The sequence below is a fragment of the Haliaeetus albicilla genome, chromosome 7 (genome assembly GCF_947461875.1).
Source record: "Haliaeetus albicilla chromosome 7, bHalAlb1.1, whole genome shotgun sequence".
Classification (NCBI taxonomy): Eukaryota; Metazoa; Chordata; class Aves; order Accipitriformes; family Accipitridae; genus Haliaeetus; species Haliaeetus albicilla.
The window spans coordinates 37,945,469-37,968,790 of record NC_091489.1 but is presented as its reverse complement, the minus strand read 5'-3'; the positions used below and the strand labels follow the sequence as shown (position 1 = coordinate 37,968,790).

General features: G+C 38.3%; 1 protein-coding gene across 3 annotated transcripts in view; it reads left to right on the top strand.

Moving 5' to 3' along the window:
- Positions 1–23,322, top strand: part of CFAP61 (cilia and flagella associated protein 61) — a 123,705-nt gene that overhangs the window by 55,019 nt on the left and 45,364 nt on the right. For all 3 annotated transcript variants that reach the window (XM_069787785.1, XM_069787787.1, XM_069787786.1), the window contains exons 17-19: positions 2,533–2,660; positions 17,509–17,607; positions 21,687–21,855. In XM_069787785.1, coding sequence (XP_069643886.1) covers positions 2,533–2,660; positions 17,509–17,607; positions 21,687–21,855 — 396 coding nt within the window. The remainder of the gene's footprint in view (positions 1–2,532; positions 2,661–17,508; positions 17,608–21,686; positions 21,856–23,322) is intronic.

Sequence of the window (23,322 nt, the reverse complement as noted above, 5' to 3'; positions counted from 1 at the left end):
GAGTACATTTGAAGAGAAAAAAAAGAAAAAACAACACAGGACTGCAGTAGAAGGAGATGTTTGAACTCGGCATTGCTGTAAGGTCTGTTGGGTTTATCCTATTAGCTGCTGACATTCCTGTCTAGTTATTTTGGTTGATTAGGTACATTACAAGTAGTTTCTCTTTGTGTTTTTTTTTTACTATTTTATTAATTTTGTTAAAAGCCACGTTTCAGCAAAAGCATCACTAATGATTTTTCTTCCAGAAGGCATTGCTTTTCTAGAAAGTTGCAGCTCTCTGTGTGCAGCAAAAAAAAGCCTGTCAGAGTTCTCATCTGCAGAGTTCACAAACCCAAGGAATTTGAATACTAAGATTAGGGTCTTACACACAGTATCCTCAACGCCTGTTTGTGGTGCCATGAGATCTTTGCAAGTGTCAGCGCTTGTGATGTCAAACGTTGTAGTTGGGGTATGCCCATTTAGTATGTTATAAAAAACATAGTCCAGGTTTTATTTTAAGCAGTGGGGGATGCATTTAAAAATTGGCATCAGTTGTTCTCATTTCTTAAAATCTCTTCCAGTGATGTACATTGTCAATGAAATATAAAAGATTTTTTCAGTTTCTGAAATGCGGAAATGTTATAGATATATTTTCCTTTATGATCAAACCCCTTTTTACTGGCAAATCTTGCTGTAAGAAGTGTTTAACCATGTTAAAAAGCACTAGCTTTGGATTAGATCATTAGGCTTGTTTGTAGAGACTTGTAGATATAACAACCATTTGGGCAGCATGACAGTTGTTCTGTGGCTTAGCCCTGGCTGGTCAAGTCGTTCCTCGGTGCAGGCTGCCTGTGAGACTGCGAGCATGTGCTAGGTTTCACACATTTGACTTCTCCATGGAGCAGCCACCATTGGCTACTTACCATATACTTTTTAAGATATCTTCTGGAATTTTCTTAGTCAAGTCTGGTCCCTGAGATGAATCTGGCTCACCACTGGATGTCATCATTGCACTGTGATGAACTGCAACCGGAAGAACATTTATCTGGCAGTAAAAAATAGCATTGCCTGACCAAAGAAGACATTTAATTTTGTCACCTTTCCAATTACTTGCTATACAGTGATGACAGTTTGCAAGTAGTTGGTCCATAATCCTTCCTTAAGGTATAGGCCAGCACTCTAGTGTGTTACACAGACAATTCTCCACCTTCTGTAGTGGGGCTATGCTGAAATCTCAGCTGTGGGTCTCTACCACTGCAAAGACATGGTATAAAAGATCTCTTGGGGATCTCAGTGTTCCATGTACTTCTTGAGAAGGCCAATGTCATTACCGTAGCTTTAAAATAAAATACTTATTCTTCACATATTGAGTTACTCTGTCAACTAATATATAGAGAATGTATTTCTACTGTAATTTCATAGGAGGAATTTAGAGGACTTAATTTTATTAACCGTCTGTCTCCTATTTGTAATACAGGAAAACCTGTTAGAAGTCTTAGACTGCTTCCTGCCTAAGTAGCACAGCAGAAATATATAGAAGTGTCTGACAAATAATAAAAGGAGCTCCATTTTCTATTTGTCTCTTCAGTGCATTTATGAATCTGCAGTTATGCATTCTGTGAAATGGGAATGTATACAACCCAAAGCAATAAGAAAAATGTGAAGTGTGTTGTACTGCAAGATGGAAAGTATTTCCCTGCCTTTCATCAGAAATTTGAAAATTAAATATAGTTCAGGGCAGAAAAAAAATTGTCAGGTGCAATGTTATCTCTTGGCCCTTTCTTGCATATTTGTTTTTGAGAATCTCTGTGAGCTAGTGAGACCTAGAGACACCAATTAAAAAAAAAAATGGAGTTTATTGTCTTAACCAGTGTATGCATTAAGAAGAATGGAAACTGAGAAGCTAGTAATTAAAAACTTTATAGTAAGATTTTTGGCCAGAGTATTGATCTCAGTGGCATTGAGATACTAGTTTACTCATTTGACAGCCTGGCTTTCAGTGTAGCTGCTCTATATTTAAGAAAAAAGAAGGTGAATTCCACCATTTTGGAAGAGAGTTTTCAATTAAACACACAAAGACACTCAAGATATAGGTTCCTAATTAATTTATAAGTAAGACTATTTCCATAAATAAAACAGCAAGAGTAAAAACTGCTCTAGAAGGTATAAAAATGGCCTTAACATTATGTAAATATATGTTCCCCAGGTGTTAGCTAAATGGTAGTAAATTATAGAAGAGGCGGTGTTTTTTCCTCTCTTACAAGGACTCCATAGCATCTTTTCTGGGAGAAGCCAGACCATTAAGCTCTGCTAATTTTCTGTAACCTATTAAGCATGCACATATTTCAATATTTTAATACCATTTATCTACCATTTATCTTGTGCTGTGCACAGAAAAATCATAGTATTAGTCATGTCAGTGAGCCATAATAAGTTTTGTATGAATGCAAGGTAATGCATTACTGATGGTTTAATGATTCTTAGGAGACTTTTGCTGGTTTGTTTTTTTTTTTTTTAATGCATTTCTATATCATTTTACATATTTTTTTACAGTTGAGTTATTCTTTGAACCACATAAATCGAAAGCTGGTACTGGCATCTAAAGCATCTATCAACGCTAGAATTGTGGTGGTTGGCGCATCTGATGTTGGAATCTCTTTTCTGGAAACCCTCATTTTTTGGTAAGTTTTTAATTTGATTTCCTTTACTGAGAAGAATATGTTACCTTTTGTTTGACGGGGCTTGCTTCTTCCATTTAGAAGCAGGCTTTGAGTCTGTATCCAAGTACTAGATGTTAAAGGTCTGAGTGTCTGCAGATGTAAATAGATAGGTGCTTGTATCCTGGCTGATTCTGGGACTCAAAAGTGCTGACAGAAGGCATGCTGAAAATGAGAATTCCACATACTTAAAATCTATTTGACTGTTGTTCTTATACAAAAATACTATAGGTGGAGGTTAAGTTCATAGCCCTTCACATGTGCTCCAAAGCAGTATTGATCTTTAAAGCTAGTTGTGCCCAGTGGGATCACAAATCACTGTCTGAATCCCTCCCTTCTCTTACCTCGTTGTGATGCTGTGTTTTCAGAGCTGTGCAGAAATGTACAACATAATCTTGTTCAGTTGTAATCTCACTGTGATTCTTCTGATTCTGATAACACTTTTTGATATGTTTGATTCTGATAAGGCTTTTGATGTTTGGGATTGTTCAGGAACCAAAAAATGGTCAATTCTGACCCTTCTGCCATTTCTGCTGTAGACCTGAGAGTGGGTGTGGGAAAGGTCTAGCAGAGGATACTGCTTTCCGTCAGTCTCAGCCTGCTCGGTGGCCCACTAAGAGCACAGGCCGTCAGCATACATTAAAGAATTTTTCAGCAGTAAAGCTGCAAATTGAATTGCAGTGGTTACCTCGAGTTATCCAAACTGGAGTAAATAAACTGGCTGAGAAGGGGAATAAATGTATGCACCTGTTTTTACACCTTCCACTGTCTAAGCCAGAGTAAACTTGTGGACAAGTTCTGCTGTTTTACACACTTTCCAAAGTTAGGACAGGGGTGCCCTCTTTCCGACATCTCACTGCTTGCAGCTTCTATGTAAGTACCCCCTCCATACCAGTTTAGGGGGTTATCAGGAAGTCAGACCGTGTATGTGAGAATGCAATTCCTTTTATGCATTTGTTGTTTTCCTCATAGATTAAACATACGTACTAGAAATGTCTTGAAAGACTTGCAGAAATGAGTATTAAATTAATTCTAAATGCGATTGTTACAACGAAATGTTTATTACAAAAACTAGGGGAGGCTGGCATTTTTATGGTTGGCACAGAATTGAAAATTTTGCCTGGGTGGTTGGGTTTTTTTTTTTTTCAGTTAAGCCAAGAGTTTGTATTTCTACAACAACCATTAATAACATCACAAATTAAAATATCAATATGGCAAGAGAAGAAAAAGTTGAAGTGCTTTATGGATCTTGTTATATTGCTGGAGCAGTGAAAAAAAAATACCTGCTTCTTGCTCTTTTTTCTTAGTTCCTGACTTCCTGTAGAGCATCCCCTCTTGGGGTAAAATCATTTTCCCCTCATCCTTCTGTTCTCAGCTTTCAGTTCCACTCAAAATTCAGTTAAAAATGTACTTTAGAGCTACTAGCCACTTTCTTGTTATTCATCCTGTGCTATTTATTAGTACGCTTTCAGTATAATATACTGTGAGGGAAAAACAAAGCATATTTACACTCCAAGTCAGTCAGCCAGAAGCTAAGTTCTTCTGTAGTGAACAGGTCGTACAGATAGTGTTGTGTCTGTCGGGCAATCCTTTATAGGTATCCTCCTCTGAGATACCTCAACCAAGACTTTTCAGCGAGAAGTTTTGTTTGAACCACATTGTAGCCAAGAGTTCTTGCAGAACATGTCCTTGTACATAGGGGAGAGTGCTTGTCTTCAGCACTGCACAAACAGAGTGCTCTCACATAAGAGAGATTGAGTATTGCTCTGAGAATGCAAAAAGCAAGCAGTCAGCACTTAGTGCAAAATGTCACAGAATTTATATTAATATATGTGTAAATTTAAGAGATGTGTTTTTTTTAATTTTCACATCATCAGCAGATGAAGTCTCCTGATCAATGTGAAGGCCTTTTAATACAATTCAGTTTAATTTACTCATAATTTTCTAATATTCTTTGTAGAGGTTACATGCACTAAAAATAGCTAGATTGAATCAATTTGTAAGCCCCTAATCCTTAAAAAGAGGAAGTAGTTTTCTCCTCATTATTCTTCATACTTAATTATTCTACATTATCAGTGACCATGGAAACATACAAATGTAATTCACTTACCTACATAACAATTATTAGAACTAGATTTTACAAGTGTTTTCAACTTCTTTGAGACTGAAGAAATACATTTTTCATTGAACAGAGAAATAATCACGAGCATTACCTCTCCTCACTCAAGAGCTATAGCAGGCTGCCTCTCGCTCCCATTGTGCTGGGGCAGTGGCATTGCACTTGGCAGCACGTCCGCCGCCACAGAATGCTCCGGGGGCAGTTCAGCGTTGTCGTTCTTTGAGCAGTGCTGCGGAGCAGCCATGGGCACCACTTCTTATCCACCTGAACCGAAAATGAGCTTTGTAATCCATGCTGCGAAGGGGGAGTTGGTGCTGTGAACCATTATCTTACAAAATGCTGCTTCAGTCTTTCGCTGTGGCTCGTTACCTTGCTGTTGGAGTTTCTGGAAACAGAGATTGTCATAGAGGTCAAGGCAGTGGTGCACCCAAATCGGGTGCCAGTTATTTCAAAGGGCGGTGCAGAAATCCTGCAAATGAGTACGTGGAATGACCTGCTAGTAGGGGAAGCTTCTTCCTAATGCTGGGGGTACTCTGAGCCCTGGAGAATTGCGTCCATTGTGCTTAATCTAACGCTAGGTCAGTGAAGGTGATCTCATTATTCATGTTTCACCATTCAAATAAATACCCCTGCTGATTTTTTTTCTTGGAGTGTAATCACATGCAGGCATGTGTTTTCAGCTATAGTGCTACTTTTCTTTAGGATGCATATGAATTTTTTGTTCAAGAAACAGGCGAATGATGGAGGTGGCAGTGCCAGCAGTAATGCAGACAGAGCCTGGCCTCCCTTCTTGTGCACGGCTGGCTGTCGGTAGGTACAGGTGCGAAAGCGGCTCTGGAGACTGCACCTCGGCTGTGGCTGTCCAACACGTGAGGAGCTGCAGCGAGCTAGGCAGCAGAGCTGAGGCACTGTGGAAGGGGGGGGAGGGAGTTGCATCATAAATTGCTGCAGTAATTAACTTCCCTGCAGGAGCGTGGCAAGCAGGGAAGGAATTGTTATTCCCACAATTCCTGCATGAGGCTCCTCCTGGGCAGTGCAATTATATGCTTCCCCTTGCACAAAACCAGGACTTAGGTCACTCTCTAGCGCTAAGACAAGGCTTATATAAATTGCGGCAGCATCAGACCATTTGTTAAAGCAGTGTAAACTCTGAGTGATGTCCAGTCCTAAAGGAGAAGCAGCAACTGAACAAATACCCCTCTTGTGAAAAAGCAGCTCAGCCAGCAACACGAAGTCTCAGCCTCTATTGTTCTCTGCCCTCCAAACTGTTAGTGCTGACTGGCGCTCCTGCCTCCCCTTTGTTGTAGGATGTGGGGAGAAAGCCTTTTCAGCCTCGGAGTGAATCAAGTCAAAGAAACTCCAAAGAGAGGTTAAGCTAAAATGCAAGTTTTGTTTATTTTTAGTTTCCCTTGAGTGACTTGGTTTTGGGGGTGGGGGTTGGAATTAAAAGAGAAAGAGTTTTATCAGATGTTCTGGTAGATATGTGCGTGCAGTACACTTGCAGTACTATGAGCCACTAACATTGACAAATTACCATGAATGAAGACCCTAAAAAGGAGTCTGTTTTAAGACTAAAGAAAGTTTTAAAAAAGTTACCCTTTTTTTGCTATCCCCACTGAGATCAATTATGCGTATACTAAATTTATAAATGAAAAAAGCTGGTTTAAATATTCAACCTGCAAGTATTCAATGAAAATTGTATCTGAAAATGATTTGCAAGTGTAAAATCTGTTTTCATGAATACAGAATCTCTGTACCTATGAATAGGAGAAAAGGAGTAATGAGTTCAGTTCAGAGTTCTGCAAGTACCAGTTCTTGGAGGTGAGGTTCAGCAGGAGAAGTATCAACAGCAGTTAAAGAATTTATTTAAAAACCTGTGAGCAGCTATAATTGGGGATGCTGAGTTGCATAGTCCTCAGTTAAACCAGCGTTCCCCTAAATGTATATCCTGATGAATGTAAGATATAGCCCAGCATTTTAATCTTTTCATATTCACAAGTACTGAGATGCTTTAAAAAATAACCTCATTGCTAAATACCAATTTACCAGGAGGGCAGGGTTTTTTTTTTTTGTTTCTTCTTGTTTCCTTTGATAATTTAAGAATGATGGTCATGGCAGCAGTGTTAGGCCAGAAGAACATGTAATTAAAAAACCTCAGCATTCTCAGTTTATTCTGGTGGAGGATTCATGGAACAGCATGCTAACTAGTATGCCCTGACAGCAGGTGATTGAAGTTTGGCTGCAAGAACGCAAAAAGCTTGCTCACAGCAGTATCTTGTCATTGGTTCCAGTGTAGTGAACCAATTAGCTTTTTATCCACCTCTTTGCATATAGCTGTGGAAAGCGTTATTGTCTTCTGATTATAGGGAAAACCCTTTTTAATCCATGATTTTGAAAACCTACTTAATCCAACCTCTGGTGTAAACAATGACTTATTCTCTGAGGACGTTGGAAATATACATAATGTGCTGCACAAAATAGCAATAAATGAATGGTGGCTAAGATCACAATATTTTATATGAAAATGTTGTGAAATATATTTCCCTTTCTATGCAGGTACATTAAAATAATTATTGCATTTAAAAAGCAAATGGATTAAAGTACATTTTTGTTAAAGCTCTGAACTTTTTTCTTAAAGTAGAATTAGAACCTAACACAGTAAATCTGTGAGGTTTTGTCTGCAGGACGGTTTCTCCCTTTGTGAGTTAAAGGTATCTAAGATTAGCTTAGAAATGGCAGGGATTTTTAAAACACGGTTTCTGACAGAACAGCTACAACTGCCGTTATCTGGCAGCACAGTATTATACAATATCCTGCACATCTGTCCTGTTTGGCAATAGTTAGCATAATGCTTGCTGTTTAATTAGGCTTTTTATCTTTGCATTTGTCTGAGAACATCTGAAGCCTTCCATGTTGCCTGTCACTAATTAGTTGACTAATTAAATAGTTAGTGCTTACTTGCTGATCACAGAGCTAACATGTAATGAATGGTTTAGTGATCTTCATTGTTTTATACTATCTATCTTTGCCACATGAATTGATATACATGTGCTTCCTTTTGACTGCCTTTTTTTCATACCAAGGCAAATCCAGAACAATGTTGTAGTCGACCATGTGTTCAGTGTCACTGGGCCTGTGTCCTTCAGACATTGTTGCCTTCCATCATTTCTGGTGAATAGAGATCAAGTTGTGACAGAGATAAATAAGATAGGTCATATCTCGCCTTGTTGCGCAGTCAGCATCACAATGAACACTGTCAGTGACTGATACCAGACATAAACTAGGGGAGAGGATATGGGTCAAGATCAGCCTTCCTAACAGCCATTTGACATGCCTCTGCCAAAAAATGATACTCAATTAGCATTGATACGTGGTTATTTTATATTCTTGCTTTAGAGGCAGTTTTCAGTTTTAAATAAGATTGTTTCAACTTTAAGTACTTGCCTTTTACGCATGCAAACATTTGTCTGAGCCCAAGCTGTTCTTTCACACTTTAAATTTGTACGTATTTGTAGATTTTCTTTTGTTACTATTTGTATATGAATACTCATAACTTCTTGTTGCATGTTAAAACTGATTTGGAAAGAGTAGTTTTCTTATTAAAGGCCCATTTCAAAATTGAAATGAGTCACAAGAATTTTCATAGAATTACATTTTGTGTTTATCATACCTCTCCTGGTGACTAAGTATGATGTTAGCATGGCTGTTTCAGCAGCTCTGAGCAGAGCTTGGTAACCTGACTACCCGAAGCATCTGGTAGTTCTCTGATCAATGCAGTTCAAAGCAAATAAAGAGGCATTCCAAGTGCAAACACTGCATTTAGGCTTTCCAGTTCTCTGCTAAAGCGATGGAGTAGATGTACTTTCTCTTCTGTTCATATTTATTTTTCTTTGTTTGAAGTTTGCTTCCTAGAGCTGTTGTGGAGGTGTAACTGCTGAGGTCTTCAAAGCAGTTTATAAACTGTCTGTGGGTTGGTTTTGAAACACAGAAGACTGTTCAGACTACTACAGTGGGGAAAAAAATTAGTTGGCTGGTTAAGTTGTGATCCTTCCCTCCAGTGATTAGTGTAGATTTGATTCCTGTTCATATGTATATATGTATGTGCTCTTAATGGGCAGAGTGAGGGTTGTGACAAATGAAGATCACTATTTGAAGGTACTTGCTTGCTTTTTCTGAATGCTTGACGAGCTGAAATTTTAAGGTTCCTTTTCTGGATTGCTGTGATTACCCTCCAGATCCCAGGAAGGAGATGAGTCTGAATGCAGCTTACATTGAAATGAGAGTGGGGAGTGCCAGTGATGAGATGGTGAATCTTTACTGCATGCTGTGTTACCTAGATTCCTGAAACTTCTACTGTGGATTGGTTAGGTTAGATGGAGCTCCACAGTGCTGTAGCTTGATGGTTTCCAGTACCCAGGTTACCACACTGCATTGCCGTGTGAATTGTAACACATCACATTGTGTGGTTTGTTTCCCTAGCAGTGTGGTGGTCAGTAGCATCTCTGCATTGATTGGGCATAATTTCAGTTTCATGTCAGCTACAGGGCATGAGCCGTTTGGGAAGGAGCTGTTGGAGAAGTATCGTGTTGCCCTGGTGAAGAGATGGGCGTTACATGGCTCTGTGGTGCTGCACCTCTCAGAGCTGTTTTACGTTAAGGGATGCAATATCAGCGAGGCAGCTGTGCTCATCAGGCTGCCAGGGCTGGAGGTGCTGCGAGGCCCAGATCCACAGCTGCTACATGCAGATGTTTGAGATCAGGAATTTTGGCCCAGCTGACTCCACCACCAGCCATGTCCCTGTCCTGCCTGGGCTGCCAGCTTTCTGTCAAGAGGACGTGGCACCGGGGTGGTGCCTCAGAACATGCAAGTTTTATGAGTATTTTCTCTTTCTGCGTGCTCTTGCTTTCAGGAGGAGAATGTGTGGTCCTTGGCCGTAAGCTAGGACAAAAACATTAGTACAAATCTCAAGCCCTTCAAATTCAAGGGAAGTCTGTCTTTTGACATCTGTAGGCTTTTCTAGGGTGCATACTTTGTCATCTCTGTGAGGGCAGCATTGCCAAATATGCATGAAGCAACATCACAGAGTCAAAATGTTAATCTCCTCCACAATAATATGGAAAATTGGGGTCTGGTAAGTAGACAGTCATAAAAAAAAAACAAACCCTTAGTTTTAACATGGGTGATTGGCCAATAATGTTAAAAATGTCCTATTAACAAGCTGGAATCTGCACTGTATGTTATGCACTGAAACATTCACACAGGAGTAGACAAAACAGCAAAATTTCAACCACAGTCTAGTTTTACTGCCCAATTTATGGTATCTTTATTTGTAGATAATGGTGTTGATGTCTCTCAACTGTGATTTTGAATCTGCCAGGTGATTAGATTTAAACAGCCAGAGACTGTAACTACCAAGGCCATCATCAGATATCCCTCATTTTCTGTCTAGAAGAATAATTGCCCTGTTTTATACTTTGAACAGGATGAAATCCTGAAACATTTATGGAATGGAAATTTAAATTTTAGTAAGGAAATGTGCTCACTGAAGTAGTGGTTGGATGGTACTTTGATTTGGTCAAATTCAAAGCCAACTTACATTCGGGATGGTAGTGCTAATCTTGTAAACTTTGTAACTATGGATGTTCCCACATAACTATATGGAAGTGTCTGATTCAGCTATGTATTTTGTATGGGCCAAGGAAAGAGCTCTTTAGATTTTCCTGTTCTGCCATATAACAATTCATACTTTAAGGACTTTGCCACACTGATTTTAATAAGCTAGATCCTGGAAATACCACTGATCTTGAGCGAATACTACAGTTTTTGAAAGAGCTTCCTAAGAAATCTGTAGCTGAGTTGTCAGATGAGTCATAATTTAGTTTGTACTTTGCTACAAAAATTCAGTTTATGCTCACAGTGTTTCTCAGTGCAGAATGTTAAGGCAGCTCACATTTGAGCCTGAAGTGATATTAACACTAAAGGAGTAAATAGGCAAATATGTAAATAAGCAAGTACTTAAGACTTAGTTTTAAGTTGTGTTAGAAGTTTGCTCTTAAATGCTGTACCCCAGAGTTTGGATGTTACATGTGTTAATTGATACACACGTTCAAAGCCTGGTATACACCTTGCAAGTACTGGTAAGATGCAGAGACAAAGAGACTTCCGAGAAGAAAGCTTAGGGAGAGGTGGTTAAAGGAGGGAGAAGAGCTTAGTGGTAAAACTGCAAAGGTCAATATGGGTTGAGAGGCAAAGTGTGGAAAAGAATTAGTCTCACAAAGGAAAAAAAGACTCAACTGAATTACAGTAAAGAGCCACAATCACTAGAGAAGAATGGTGCAAAAAAAGCATAGAGAAAGGTGAGTTGACATAGGTGAGGAAAGCAAAAACAGTTGCTGGGAAATGAGAGGTGGTTAGAAGGGATAAAAGCAGTGACAGTGACAGAAGGGTGGCTGAGTTGTTTCAGGAACCCGAGTTCTTATATGGATGGGAGTTTGAAAGAAGAAACTGGAAAAAGACATGTTTGGTAGCATTCAGGGAGAAATCAAGATAGTGGGGTGATGTAAAGCTACCTAAAAAAGGAGAAATTAATAAAAGAATTGAAATGCAGCAGAGTCAGAGTTGCTAATGTTTTTAATTACATTGTCTAGGAAAAGGGTCAGCACTGAGGACAAAAGAGAGACAAGCATTAAAATTACAAGGTGGAAGGGAGTCTAGGACTAACCACTTAAAGTGGAAAAAGGAAGCGAGAGGACTAATTGATCTACCCTAGCAGAACAACCAAAATTTAACTGGAGAGGAACAGCTTTTGAGATGGGGTGTTGAAGAAGGGTGGACAGCTACAGGGGAGGGACACCCCATGAGGTAGGGTCAGAGAGGGGATACAGGTTTTAGTGAGAGCAAAGAAGGAAGCAGAAAATATTTGTTGAACAAATGAAGGTAAATCGACAATTCTGGGGGCAACAGAAGCTTTGCCAGAATAAGCCTATCTTAAAAATCCCCAGCTATTTAAGTTCATGATTGATGTCCTTATCCAGTTCAAGTAGATATAAATGGACACTCAATAAATATGGGCCAGAAGTTAGAGAAATTACTGTGGAAAAGAGAACATCTTCCAGTAGGCTTAGTGGGGGCAAAAGTTATCTTCAGAATGGTGCTAGTAAAGTTTATGGGAAGTTTGTGGTGGTGGTTTGGGGGGTTTTTTTGGTTGTTTGTTGTTTGTTTTTTTTGTCTTGTGATAGTGGGCTCTAGGCTTCAACAGCAAGGAGGTGCCTCCAAATCCTGTGTAGAATCAAACCATCAAGTTCAAAGTTTGGAGAGAGACCCAATGATGAAGAGCTGCCAGCTGGGGAGAGAGAAACACTTGCAGCATCCTTGAAGGGTGTTACTCAAAGGTCAAAATAAATATTACTTAGCTTTTTAATGGATTCTTGTTAAGATGTCAAAAGTGGTGACAGCAGTGGCTTGCATGGCCTGGGCTTGTAGGCTGCTTTTCTTTGGAATACAGCATCTGATAAAATTAATCACCAGTAAACCCAGTGGGAAGTTTCTGAAAAAAGAGTACTTTAATAAAAAGCACTGTTCCATCAAAATGCAAGATTTTGAAAGGAGAATGTTGTTTTGATATCAGGGGGAAGTAATTGCGACATGATGAAATATTTTGCTCAGGTGTCATTTAAAAAAGTGGCTCTTTTTTTTAAATGAAATTACATCTTGAATTTTTTAAAAATCAAAGTTGGAACCGAATGTTTTCCTTTTAACCTCTGTTCTGAACAATTTAGAAGAGTGTTTTCTGAAATTAAAAAGGATGGTGAATTTCACCAATGTTGTGACCTATCTTAGAATGAAAATAGTCGTGTTCTGGGAAGAAAAAGATGTGAATTCTGCCACTGAAGTAAGCAACTGACTTATCTATCCCCTGGTGTCAAAAGTGGCAGTCAAATTAAATGTGAGCTACTGACAATTAGATTCACTTATCTTTTTATTTCAGTTGGTAGTGTTCTTGATGCGTCTGTCGCTGGCCTTGGGAGGAAGAGTCATCATGGGTGCAGTTTATAGAGCAAATGAATATGTGGAAAACCCCTTTTTTGACCCTTGCATTGAAAAGTGTCCCAGTAAAGACTTTATTGTTATCCCTTCTTTCATTGAGCAAATTCATTCACAATCTTAACACTTTTTCCTAAGGTTGATCCAATGGAGAACTGACTTATCTTTGTTTACTTGTAATTAGAGAGGGATGACTTCTAGATGGACATATGTTGGCCAACAGTTAAGCTGAAATCCTGTTCTGAGGGCTGTAATTGATGCACTTACATAAGGTTCTTGAGAACAGATGCTTTTGGTAATTGTTGATACAAAGAGTAAACCCTTTCTGCTGCTTCTGTTACTGACTCTCTTACTTAATAACCAAGTGTTGTATGATCAGTTGCAGAGCCTTCATACTACTAGAATGGCATCATCTAGCAACATACAGGGAAATGGTTTTGCTATGTTTTCACGTATCTTCATTCTTGATTTTGTGCTGATTCTTACTTGTCTGTGTCAAATACAGCTGCCCAGAGAGTGGGAGGAAGTGGAGAGAAGGGTAAACACTTTTCTACAGCTCTGCCAGCAAAAGCAATGAGCTTTGTCCAAGCAAACAAAAGCAATTTTGTATAGTGGCAATATGAAAACACATGACTCGTGAAGATTACGCAAAGAAACTCTATAGTGCTAAGTAACATATTTATCCTTTAGTGAAAATATGAATGAGTGGGAATTTCTGTGTTATTATTAATGTTAGCAACCTTCGTTAAGCTGAGCATTTCTATCTGTAGTTTTGTGTAGAGCTGGAAAATCTGTTAGAAAATCTTTTCCTTTTGGAGAAGTCTCTTCTCCAAGTCATGTCCCAATTACTTTGTTCTTGAAATGTTTGAGCTGATAATCTTTCCTTTAAAAAAAAAGTCCTACTTTGGATAAATTGTTATATTATTTTGGAAAAGGAGAACTACTGTCTATATCTGCCTTTTACAGTGAGACTTATACCTGGGCACTTTGAGTTTCTGTGCCTTGAACACCAGGTTGTTGCCTGGTGGGACTCTCTTCTATCATCATCTATCATTCTGGGCTCCTTCCTCTCCACAAAAATCTTAAGGTTCCTTTTTTTGTTGCAGGACAGAGATTTCTCTGATTTCAAAGTTTCGTTAATACAAGAATTTATCACATCTAAGTTTTCAGCATCTAGTGCTGAAAACAGACTGTTTGTTACCATTTTTAGAATGACCTAGAGCTGCCATTTTTACAAGTGCTCTGCTGCAGCAAAGTTGAGGACAGTATAATTAGGACTTTACTTTTGGATAGGTTATAATTCCAGATATTAAAGTTATTGTTTAAAGATTATGCATGAAGGAGAATAGTGCACATAGTTACCAATTTTGGTAGCCAGATAAAGCATTATCTTCTGTCACCCTTTTTTATTTTAGTTTTTATAAATGACTGGAAAAATAAATTAAAAAGGTGTGATGCTTCATTTCAAATAAATTGAAACACTTAGTTTCATGTAGACTACTTCACTTTATTTTTGGTAACAAAAGTGATTTGACTTATTATTTGTGATAATGAGGGGTTTAATGAAAGCAATTAATTAAATCATTTGTTCAGGCAGTTTCCATCATTGCTCCACACACACAAGAAAAAAAAGGTAGAAAAACATCAGGCAAAAAAATCCAGAAAAACTAGCAAGGAATATTCTAACAAATGCCAGGATATGTAATGTACTAAAAAAATTTTTTTTGCTTGTTCCTTTGATTGTGCTCACAGTAAATTGGCAATCCTATTTTATTTTGAGGACAAGGGTCTTTAGAGGTGTTTGGTTTTTTTTTTTTTGTAGCTGTCTTCTAGAACTGTGTAATGAAACCCAATACCTTTTACTTATTTCCCCAGATACTCTAATCCCTCCCTGCTTTACCAGTATCTTTGAGCTGTTCTTCCCTTTGTATCCACAGCAACATGAATCCCTGCTGGAATTATTTGCTTCTAAAATGCAGGTGCACTTGTTTAATGCTGCATTGGTTCAGGCTCTTAACTTGAAGACTTTTTCACCAAGTGGGAACCTCTGCTTTTGCTCTACTTCATATTAGGTGTTATATATATTAAAAGGATATAAGACATTCAGTCTCCTAACATGCATTACCTGTTTCTCAGAGCCTTTGTTGTTCTCTAGTTCTTAAGAGCTTTTAGGCATCAAAAGCCATAATAAATAAACCATCGTTTTGTTAGCCTTGAAATAATAATGCTATGTAGAGGAAAGGGGAGAATGATATAGATTGTGGTAATGCGTGTGACAGTCGCTGGTCAAAATACTCAAACCTGTTATCTCTCTGTAACTCTGGGTGCCAGTGCCTGAGAGTAACTGTGGCTAAGCACCGACACTTTGCCTGTAGTTTTCCAGCTTGTATTTAAGTGTCTGTATATATATTTAACATCCTAAGGTTAGGCATACTAGCTACAGTTCTGAAATCAAGCTTTTGTAATACAAGATACTAGGGTTTTTTACTAATTTTCTTTAAGGATTCTGATAATTTTCACAAATGCCACCCTGTGCTTAAACATTTAACAAATTTTGATTTTTAGTTGAAGAAGAATTTTACCTATGTGTTTGAAAATGTGACCATTATTAGCATGAAATTATGCACAGAGCTCTGCTGCTCCTTGGACCTGGGAGGGCAGTGCGCCTGCACTCTGAAGCACAGGGCAGTGCCAGGTACCAGCCTCTGTGTCTCTTCAGTTCTACCTCCAACATCAGTGCACCTTTTTGATAGCTTTAATCCAATTTTCTTTGTGCCTTGATTTTTCTCAATGTAAAATGGGAATCAAAGATATGACTCATTTCGTCACAGTATTCTAAGGAGATGCTAATCAACATTTTGATGCCTACAAGATTAATGAATGGGAAACATGAATTAATGTTCAGGGCATATGGGAATGCCATGGGAGCGCTGAGGTAGAAGTAAATCATTAGTTAGTAAATCGTACTGAGTGAAAGGTCTGAATTGAAGCCTCACACTCAATGGGGAAGAACTAAACAAATACCATATGACTGTGGAAACACTGGATAACTGCGTATGGACTAAAAAGAGGTAGAGCATCTGCAGAAGAAAATAGTATGTGACCAGATCAATAAAGTGCATCATAGTGCACTCATGCAAAAGAGGCATATTAATGTTGCCGAGGCCCTTCATTCTGCCATTTTTCTGATGCTTGCTTGCAACATTTTCATCCTAAATATTGTTAATGTAATTTAAATTTAATGTTATTGTAGCACCTGGATTTGGAGACCTACTGGCAAGAGGCCATGCAGCATGTACAGAGATTATTTCAGCTCTAAGCTGAAAAGAAACTTCATTGCTCTGAGGGCAGGCAGGATAGGAGAATGTCTAGTATGTTTATGTACCGTTGTAGTAATTTTCCTCATAATTACATGTAAACTAAATGCCAAGGAGTCATACTATTTAGGTGTGTAAAGTTATTGTAATTGTTCACATTTGCACCCCATGAGGAGTGCTCCATGAGTGCAGATGGCATTCTGTACGCTTTAAATTCAGCTTAATGTATCAGGCTAACTCTCATTTACATGAAGACCACTTTGTATCACTCAGCCAGCATAATGTGGCCATAAATGAAGAGCAAATTCTATTTACACCCACCTCTGTGGAGTGACCTTAATTTAAATGAGAATCAGGCCCATAATCCGTATAAATATATGCACTCTGTTACATTAAGGTTATTTATTACATTGCACTCAGCCTGAGTATGCATGGAGATTTACCATAGATAATCCATAATCCAGAATTAAACTATTAATATGCATTTTGAGAGGGGCAGACATAACCTTGAAATTCCTTGGTTTAAGTATGACCTTTAACTTTGTTTGAATATATTTTTTAAACGTATGAATAACAAATTAACATTGGTTGATAAAAAACATTCTGATTCCTTTGTACCATTTGCATCAATCCATACTTAACTTACAGAAAGCCTTGAAGATTAGAAGGCTTAATCACTCATAATATTTATTTGTTTTTAAATGTCAGATCACATTTAGTTCAACATACTGTCAGTCTTGTTCCCCCCCACACTCTGGCATTAATGAAACTACAGTGGAAAGTATTCTTCTTTTTGTGTCCAAAGACACATGCATCTTAGCAAAATGACAAAACACTTTGTACCTGGCCTGTGTAAAGGAATTACTTTCTATATCCTCCTGAATATGGAATGAAAATCTGTGCTGCTCCTTTGATACGCCCTCCTAATTTCAGTAGACATGTTGCAGGAAGCAGACAAATTACCAGTTGTCAGGAATTCTTTTTTCCTTTCCTGCAGCTTACAGAAGGTGAGCTATGAACAGCAAAGGTGTTTGAGCAAAGACTTGGTGGTCTTACGATAGCTTTTGTAGTCATGGAAGGTAAGTCCTGCCATAAGGCCTTAGGAACAGAGCTTGTTAGTTGCATGATAGAGTCTAAATATCTCTGTCAGTATTGAGACAATATTGTGCTGGATGCTATGCAGCCCGAAAGTCACAGTGATGGACTGGGAAGCTAAGCTGTAAACACTGTGTATAACCATATGTTGAAATGCACTCGCATTATGCTTGTACCAAACGGACCCTCAGCAAACTTACACTGGTTGAACTGTGGCATTTTATTTTTCTTTCTGCAGTCCGCATCTGAAGTTCAACAATCTGACCTTGATTTCAATTCATGGCCTTCCAGGAAAAGACCTACCAGGCTCCAAACATAGAAGATTTTTAATTAACAGGTTTGATTTAATATCTAAACACTTCCACAGCTTCGAAGGAAAACATAACACTTTGTAATTCTTTGTGAACTTGTCCTAAATTTCAGATAGATACATAGACAGATAGCCTCAAAATAATCCAATCTGTCTATACAACGTGCATTCACCTGTGAAATGAGTTGAATATAATTATTACTAGTGAAATATTGCTAAAGCAGTAACTTCAGGACAGCAATCCATTGTGTTATACCAGGACACTGGTCTCTGCTTTCCAAGACTTTTTAGATTGTTTAGATCTCCAGGTTAAAGAAAAATGACAAAGACTTATGCTTGCTTTTTAAATATTAGTTTTTAGCTTCCATGAATTTTGTTCCAAATAATGCTGAACAAAAGAACATATAAGAATTAATATTAGCAATGTGACTAGTAAGTCTGCTTATGGCAGCCATGTGGTGAGATGCAGATCCCACTGATGATAGTGGGAATTTTGCTGAGTATATGGGGGAAAGTTTAGGATTATTGCTGTGGATAAATTTGGAAGAACTATGCTGCATCACTTCTGCTGCTTGTGAACTATTTGTGTGCCAGTCACTGGACTGTGGAAGTCTGTCTCCAGTCCCAGCCATAGTGCTGTCTCTTACACTTACCTCCCCTGGGCTGGCAGAGCCATGGGTCTGGTGCAAAAGAGCTGAAGGGAAGATTGTGAAGATAGCTGTGCTTCTGTCTAGTGAGCGATTAAACATTTCACAAGTTTTCTTGTTTGCCGATAAGTAAAATATCTTCCATTTAGTAGGACAAGATATTACCTCGTTAAAATTCACAGTACATAATTCTCACTTAAATTTAGTATATTTGTTTTGATGGTTTTATTTTTTTTATTTTGGAATAGTGACTAGCAATCCTCACTGTAGACAGGAACATGATTGGTCTGGATGTTGAGCAGCATAGAATTAAAATGAATCAGTTATTTTGAATAGCAAGGGAATGAACTTAGTAAAATTTATTTAGATTTGGCATGTGGCTCTCTGGAACCTGTACATTGTTTCTTACCAAATCTTTTACTCAGTAAGTGGCATTGCACTAAAGGGCCAGCTCTTTAAATGATGAAACAACTCTATGTCTGCTTGCTGAACCTTAAAAATGAAATCTCTACAAAGACATGAAAATGGTGTGATGTGAACCTGCTTAAAACCACCTTGTCTTGTTTGGAACTTTGCCCTGTCAAGGAATTTTTTATAAGTAGTTACCTGAATTAATTTTTTTATTGTAGAAAGGGGTGTGTTTAAGTACAAATCTAGTAAATGAAGGGATTATGTGCTCACATAAATGCACGTACTCTTTTTCCTAAGTATACTGTAAAAACTGTAGTAACAAAACATGCTTCCTGATTGAAAGTTGCAGTTCATAGCTGCCTCACCAGAATTAGCTGTTAAAATTTGAAAGCAGATTAAGAGTGAAAATTGAACTCTGCAGGCTATGATTTTTGAAAGCTTCACTGTGATTTTGGAGTGCCAGTCTCCTGGGAGCTGTGCACCTCAATTATAAAGGTGCTTTAGAAAACCCTCATCTATCCTTGATGTCCATTTTATTTATAGATTTCTGCATGATTACAGTTTGCAATTGTCAGTGGTTTTCTTCCCTTGTTTATTTGCCTCTGGTATTTGTGAGTACAGAGGATGCAGAGCACCTCAGAAAGCCTGGTCATTCAGCCCAGAAATTCTTCAGGTTATGAAAGCAACTTCGTTTGTTTCTGTGGCATCCGGTATGACAATTTTGGGAACTCAGTAACAACAATTAATGTCTAGCAATCAGCTCTGTTTTAGAACGTATATTCTGGTACTAAAGGCAAAATAATAGCTGCTAGTGCCAAGTCTCTCTCCAGCGTTCTCTGCTGCAGTCACTGGTATAATATAAAGGCATCAAATGCTTGAACATGAGCTGAATCCCCTTCTATTTAATCACATTACATTAAGTAAAAAGAAAGTGGAATATTTTTCATCACTCAGTATCAATAGAAAGTAAAGTTCTTGAGCCTCTGAATGGCCATGGATTTTTTTTTTTCTGCACTGACTTCAGCTCACAGACTGGGTGAAGCCCAGGATCTCTTTATTGTCCATTCCCATCTTGTCTCATAGGTGTGAAGTGCTAGCAGGGGTGAGACTCAGCTTCCTTTCACACAAGATGTGCAAGTTCCATCTTCTTGCCATGTCACTCTGATCTCATAAACCAGACATCTGTGTAACATCAGCCACTCATCTTTTTTGCCTGTTTAAAACCTGTTGCATTCTTTTTTGCTAGATCCTGCAGGTTCATCCCTCTACGAAGCTATAAATGGGTTTGGGATTAGCATTAATCTTCAATTCTACTGAAAGTACCTAATTTAACAGAATTTTGTCTGGTTTAAGTTTTCAGTATCAGGAAGGTATTGAGTTGAGTATAGCTGGATTTGCAGAATGGCCAGCAGCGTACTGTGTATTTTCATAATGGGCTACTGCAAGACTCAGTGGTATTCAAGAGTCATAACGGACCTCATTGAAAATATTATCTCTCTGGTCCTCCATGCATTTTATAATGATGTGTGTACTGTACATCTGTATGGAAGTATTTTATCTTCAGGAATCTTTGTCTTTCCAGTAATCTGTTAAGCAGAGAGGGCAGTACAAATGCAATAATAAATAAGTATTCTGGTATTTGCTTAGTTGGGCAGAGTGGAGGCATACTCTGAGCCATAAAAGACCTTTGGAAATAATTTTAATTTTCATTAATGAGGCATTAAAAGAGGTTTTGTTCCATTCAGATGTTGCTTCAAAATTGGCTTTTTAAATAGCAGATTCCAGATCTTTGATACTTCTATCATACATAGGGATATATATGATACTTTACACTGAAAACAGGCTGTAACACTGCTGAATTTTAACAGCTGCAGAAGTAAACCTTGCATGAGATTTTCAAAATCGACAAGTGATTTTAGGTTCCTTAGTTTTTTGGTACTGATATTGAATTAACACTGCCAGAGCGTGATGCTCAGAATGTGCGCACCATACACACCCTGAAAATAAGATTTCTATCGAGGTATCTCATTTGGACAACATTTAGTCTGTAAGACATTTAGGGACAAAAAGCCCTGGAAACCATAACTACTGTATGGAACAAGGCTTGGCTTCTTAAAACAGACAATTCTTAATATTGGTTGTTACCTAGCACTGCAGGTAATTGCTTTGAAATTATAAAAGTTGCTTCCCCATTTTCATTAACAATAAATTGTGTTCAGTTAGAAATTAGTGAAGATTAATATTTTTCACATCTGCACTGTTTGTGTCTCTCTTTCTCTCACTTACCTGCTGATTTTGTTTTCTTTTGGATAGCTTGTGTGATAATTTCTTCTTTATTCCTGTTAATATTCAGTTCATCTGGCAGAGGAATTCAGCTGCATCTTGGAGACTTTTGAAAGTTTGGGGGTAGGGGGTCAGTGTAGTATGTTTTCAGAATTTTTCATTCTTGCATTATGGAAAAGTTCATTTGGAAAGGGGTCACCAAGAGGCAATTTGAAATCTCTGCCTTTTACTTCTAGCTCTGACAACTGTTTTCCTAGCTTTCTATTTATTTTTAAACTTTTCAGACTAGTACTTTGGAACATGGCTGTTAAAATGCCAATGGTGCCTTCATTGCATTTGTCTCTCACCATAGCCACTACTGGTGAAGTTGAATACCAAGTGATGCAACAGTGGAAAAAAACTTCCTAAGGGAGTCTTATGTAGGAGAAAGAATTAGACTGTTAAAATATTTTCTTTGCAGGTGCAAAAGCCTCCTTGCATCAGCCTGCAAAGCAAAAACAGAGTAAAGCATCTATTTCTGACTTTGTTTTTAAATTATGTGGTTGTAAGGCTCAATGCTGGGAGGGATTGTTTGGTTTTAGCAGAAAGTTGTCAATTTGTAACTGAGTATTTCATAATGACTAATCTTTTACTATAGACTGCCGTAAACTCACAGCGAGAGAACAGACTTGAACCACTAGGGGACTTTGGCTAACTCACCAGATGTCTAATTAATGCCTGCTGTCAGCTGCTGAAATGTCACTTACAGATATTCTTTCTTCACAGCCACTGTTTTAATGATGAAGATTATGCACAGATGTCACTTTGTTCCTGGGTTAACGTTGTGGTTGGTAAAATGACTGGCATAAATCGCGCTGCCAAATACGTAGTTGTTTCCAAGGAGAAAAAAGTACCATATGACTACCTTGTTCTCTGTACTGGACAGAAATACCAGGTAAGATTGTGTGCAGAGGGAAAAACATAATAATATATTCAGTTTTTACAGTGAATAGTGTTTGTGTGATTAGCAAAGCAGTAGAGTAGTCCTGAGCAAGTTTCTTTCTGGTTTCTATAACCAGAAAGCTTGCAGCCCTTCAGTGTAGCAGGTTGTACTATTTCAGTGTGATGATAGAATTTGGAGGAGATGAGAGGTTTTACAAAATTTTCTACCAGCAATGTCACTGCTCAGTATCAGATATTAAGCAAAGCTGCCAGTATTTTTGCCACCGTGACCATTAAACCTGCTGAAGAGTAGGCCCAATTGACATGTGGCCCTAGCCACAGGAGACTTAACTCCAGCTGGTCTAACACCATTTGACCTAGTTTTGGCAATGGAGAGAATTCCTTATCAAATTAATTACTCATCTCACATGATGACCATGCCTAGGCACGTATGTGGTGCTGTGTGTTATTGTGGCACACAGTTAAGTTTCCAGTGAGACTGAAGCAGACCCTTAGTTACACGTGAAACGTGGAATCAAGCTGACGTCCAGCCCTACAGGCTCAGCTTCTACTCGGACATCCCAGCCAGGGTTCGTTCTTTCTGTGTGTCATCACGTGGCCTTCAAACTGTGTAAACCAAATGGTCATCTTTTGTATAGCCCTGTTGCCTGCAGTGATTTTACTGATTGGTTTTGGGTAGGAATCATGAGCAAGGTATATTGCCTTTAAAACTGGGAGATCAAACTGAGCCTGTGTTGACAGATTTTTACAGTGCTGTTCACCATAAGTCACAAATGTGAATGTGAGGTATGATCAGCTGCCTAGTGAAATCTGGACTGCACGAGTGCAACAGATTTGTGGAGCAAGAAAGCCCCAGTTTTTCTATAATCACTTTTCTGAGTAGAGCCACACTTTAAACAACAATCCATACTGACTATTCAACAGGGATGAAACAAAAGTTGAAGTGTGGTCTGAATGACTTCAAGTGCTCCTAGAAAAAGAAGTTTGGAGGTAACTCTGACTTGCAAAATAAGTTATGGGGAGTAACTACACTGGAGGAGAAAGAAAGATAAACAAAGCAAGGGAAAACTGGGGGTTTATCTGCCTTCAAGAAGAAAACCTAACGTCCTCTATTCTCACTTTTAAGCCCTACAAAAAATAGGAAGGAATTATTTTTATCATCTGGTTTCTGTTTTATTACACAGAGCTGTAGTCCATCCTTTTTATGAGTTGTTCCTTATTTGGTAAGCAGTCAAATTAATGCCTAATAAAACTTTATTCATTGTGATTAAGAAGATTTACTTGTTGGGCAAGTAAGATCTTTTGATGTCATGCCTGTTTTTATATGACCAAATAGTATTTCAGTTGATCCAATGGTCAGTGAGAACATTGTTCAGGACGTTAACCATTGATGCTGTAGAAGTCATAGATCAGATTCCCTTTTTTGCTCTGTCTAATTCAGATTGAATTTGTAACTGTA